Source organism: Seriola lalandi, unplaced genomic scaffold (genome assembly GCF_002814215.2).
Source record: "Seriola lalandi dorsalis isolate HSWRI2012SDOR001 ecotype SW California unplaced genomic scaffold, Sedor1 jcf7180002051919, whole genome shotgun sequence".
NCBI lineage: Eukaryota > Metazoa > Chordata > Actinopteri > Carangiformes > Carangidae > Seriola > Seriola lalandi.
Genome location: NW_019522472.1, coordinates 3,098 through 6,360, shown reverse-complemented (window position 1 = coordinate 6,360; position 3,263 = coordinate 3,098). Strand labels below are relative to the sequence as shown.

Sequence of the window (3,263 nt, the reverse complement as noted above, 5' to 3'; positions counted from 1 at the left end):
CTTTGAGTCTGTATCATGAATGATATTATATTCAGGGACAGGAGCAACAAACACATTTTAATTATGTTCCTATCGTCATTTCCTGAAAATCCCTGTGTGTAGGTACACAGAGTTTGTGTGTTATCCTGATGTCCAGGCAGACATTGGTGTCCTTTATTTTCATTGCAGTTTAAGAATAAAAACTTTTAGTGACATAAAACATGTTTTTTATAGAACCAGAGGATTTTATTAAAATATGAAATGGCTCTTGTTTTGAAGATTGTTGTTGCTGTCGTTCCTCAGATCTCGCTCTTCCTGGACGTGTTGAAGTGTCTCTGCTCAGATCTGACTCAGGATCAGTTTGTGAGTGAGGAGAGAGTCGGCTGCAGTTCAGCTGTTGGACCACAGGGGGCCACAGTGAGGGGGGGCAGGACGGAGCTGTGGAGGATCCTCAGAGGGACTCCACTCAGAGTGGGTGGGTGTCTCTGTCCTCTATTACATGTGGGTAAACTGGGACTCCATTGATTCCTATGAGGCTCTAATGCTGTACAAAAACAGTGCCCCCTTGTGGACAGTGGTGGCTCTGTTGGCAGTGAATATGATGGAGTCTCTGGATGAACAAAATCTGTGTTTGATTCATGAAGAGTCCGTCTTTTCTTTATTAACTCGACCACAAGCTGACTTTATTCAGCTGGTTTCAGTCTAGAGTCATCTGGTGTCAGTCTAGTGTCAGCTGGTTCCAGTCTAGTGTCATCTGGTTCCAGTCTAGTATCAGTCTAGTGTCATCTGGTTTTAGTCTAGTGTCAGCTGTTTCCAGTCTTGTATCAGTCTCTTGTCATCTGGTTTCAATCCAGTGTCAGCTGTTTCCAGTCTAGTATCAGCTGTTTCCAGTCTAGTTTCAGCTGTTTCCAGTCTAGTGTCAGCTGTTTCCAGTCTTGTATCAGTCTAGTGCCATCTGGTTTCATCTAGTGCCATCTGGTTTCAATCCAGTGTCAGCTGTTTCCAGTCTAGTATCAGCTGGTTTCAGTCTAGTGTCAGCTGGTGTCAGTTGATTCCAGTCTCTTGTCAGCTGGTTTCAGTCTATTGTCATCTGGTTTCAGTCTAGTGTCAGCTGGTGTCAGTCTAGTGTCAGCTGGTTTCAGTCTAGTATCAGTCTAGTGTCATCTGGTGTCAGTCTAGCATCAGCTGGTTTCAGTACTCCATGTCTGTTCTTGCCTCTCGTCCTCACAGTGTACGTCCCCGGCGGTCACTATGACTACCTGACTCTTTCTGGGAAGCAGCATGTGGACCGACTCACCTGTGACCGGACGAACAGAAACACTCTCTCTCACATCCAGGTGACTTCCTGTTCCTCAGCATCCTCATTAGAAATGTCCTCAATCAGGTCCTCTGTGACTTTCACTAACGCTGCCCGACTTCCTGTTTCCCGTCAGAGAGAGAGCGAGGTGAGTGAAGGAGCTCAGGTAATCAACAGTGTCATGGAGGGAGACGTTGCCGTGGCGACCGGAGCAGTAGTGCAGCACTGCCACCTACAGGTGAGGAGTTTCCCAGCGTCACTTCATGCAGCTTTAAGGTTTTTGTTCTAACCAGCGTCGTGACCTCTGACCTCTGTCCTCTGCACCAGGGGCCTCTGGTCGTCCCCTCAGGTTGTTTACTGTCGGGTCTCGAGTCGCCAACATCACAGAGCATTCGGCAGCTGAATCTGGCCGATGACATCATCATCCAGGGACATCGCATCGAGCTGGGGGAGTTGAAGCTGAATGTCTTCACAGTGATGGGAGCGCAGGACGACCTGGAGGTAAAAACACCTTCACTTCTCTCCGTTACTTCTGATGTGATGAAGAAATAAAGTTCAATAAAACAAACGTTCAACAAAATGTCTGTTTGAATGAAGCATGAACTCAAAAATGAGTCTGAAAGTTCATGAGATGGTTAATGACAGGAGAGGAGAGTTTATCTGGAGGTCCGACACATCTGTTAAACCAGCTGCACTTGACTAATGGCTCCTCTTCTTCAAAAGGAAATTCAATACATTTCAGTCTCATATCGAAGAGCATCATCTCCTTCTAAAGACAGAGACCACAGGACTGAGACATGAAGATGTGATGTAAATCAGTCTGTTCCTCTACTTCCTCCTCTTCCTCCTCCTCCTCCTCTTCCTCCTCCTCCTCCTCCTCAGGTCTCCTCTGATGACAGTAATGCCTCCTTCCTCAACCAGAGATGGAGTCTCTTCTACAGCAGGACAGGAATACAGTAAGACTTTTATTTTGAAATGTTTGATTGAGGAGCAGAACAGCTGATGTTCAGTTCACTGGTGCCTCCTCTCCTCCTTTCTCCTCTCAGGCCGGAGGAGTTGTGGGTCAGAGGAGAACGGCGCTCCCTCCTGGAGGCTCGTCTCTTCCCGGTGCTCCACCCCAGAGGAGGTGCTGTGGGTCTGGAGGGAGGCGTCGGCTGGCTGCTGGGGGGAGGCGGCTGCCCGCGGAGGTGGAGGGAGGCGTGGAGGCTGTCGTTGAAGGAGGTGCTGTCACTCACCCAGCAGAATGCGGAGCTGCAGTGGAGGGAGGAGTTACTGTTCCTGGTGGGGAGGAGGAGAGTGATTGATGCCCTGATGAGTCAGACAGACGTCTGCCTGCTGCCTTGCTTCAGGGCGGCGGTGCTGGGAGGCCAGCAGGGGGCGCTGCTGGAGACACTGGACAACAGTGAGTCATGATTTATATAATAACTGGATTCTTCTTCTTCTTTGTTTCTTTAAAGATACAGAGTTACAGCCTGGAGCCTGGTATAATAGATTCTGGCATGTTAGCTTAGCTTGTTAGCCAGCTAATTACCCAGCAAAAGAATTAGCCTTGGGTTAGCCTACAACAAGATGCCCAGTTGTGCTAACGATGCTAACGGGGGCGTATGTTTGCTGCAGTTATTAAACCGGCTTGCACCAAAGTCTCAGCTCCACACAGGCCCCTCCTCTTTGACCATTTTTGGATTAGCAGGGAGTTAGGGGCGGAGTCATACACTGCCAAGATGGCGATGGTGCAGCTGAGTTTCAAAACCGCTCTTCAGAAACCTGTGGGTGACGTCCATCTTTATTTACAGCCTGTGACCAGGAGCTGTAAACATCACAGATGAATATGTTCGTTCTTTTTTCAGTTGCAGCAGGGAGCAGGGAGCAGGGGGCGGAGCCAGGTGCAGAGCTGGACGTGGCCGCGCGCTGTCTCTCGTGTATAGCTGATGTGCTGGTGTGTATGGCGGGGGGGAGGGGAGGTCTGAGGAGTGGACCTGCGGCTAAC

General features: G+C 49.3%; 1 protein-coding gene across 1 annotated transcript in view; it reads left to right on the top strand.

Moving 5' to 3' along the window:
* The window catches only part of fcsk (fucose kinase), a gene marked incomplete at its 3' end in the record, with an annotated part of 9,731 nt that overhangs the window by 5,063 nt on the left and 1,405 nt on the right, over positions 1 to 3,263 (top strand). Inside the window, 7 exon segments of the mRNA XM_023399435.2 lie at positions 231 to 454; positions 1,210 to 1,316; positions 1,413 to 1,514; positions 1,604 to 1,777; positions 2,159 to 2,232; positions 2,323 to 2,678; positions 3,124 to 3,263. The exon segment at positions 3,124 to 3,263 is cut by the window's right edge and continues 52 nt beyond it. Coding sequence (XP_023255203.1) covers positions 231 to 454; positions 1,210 to 1,316; positions 1,413 to 1,514; positions 1,604 to 1,777; positions 2,159 to 2,232; positions 2,323 to 2,678; positions 3,124 to 3,263 — 1,177 coding nt within the window.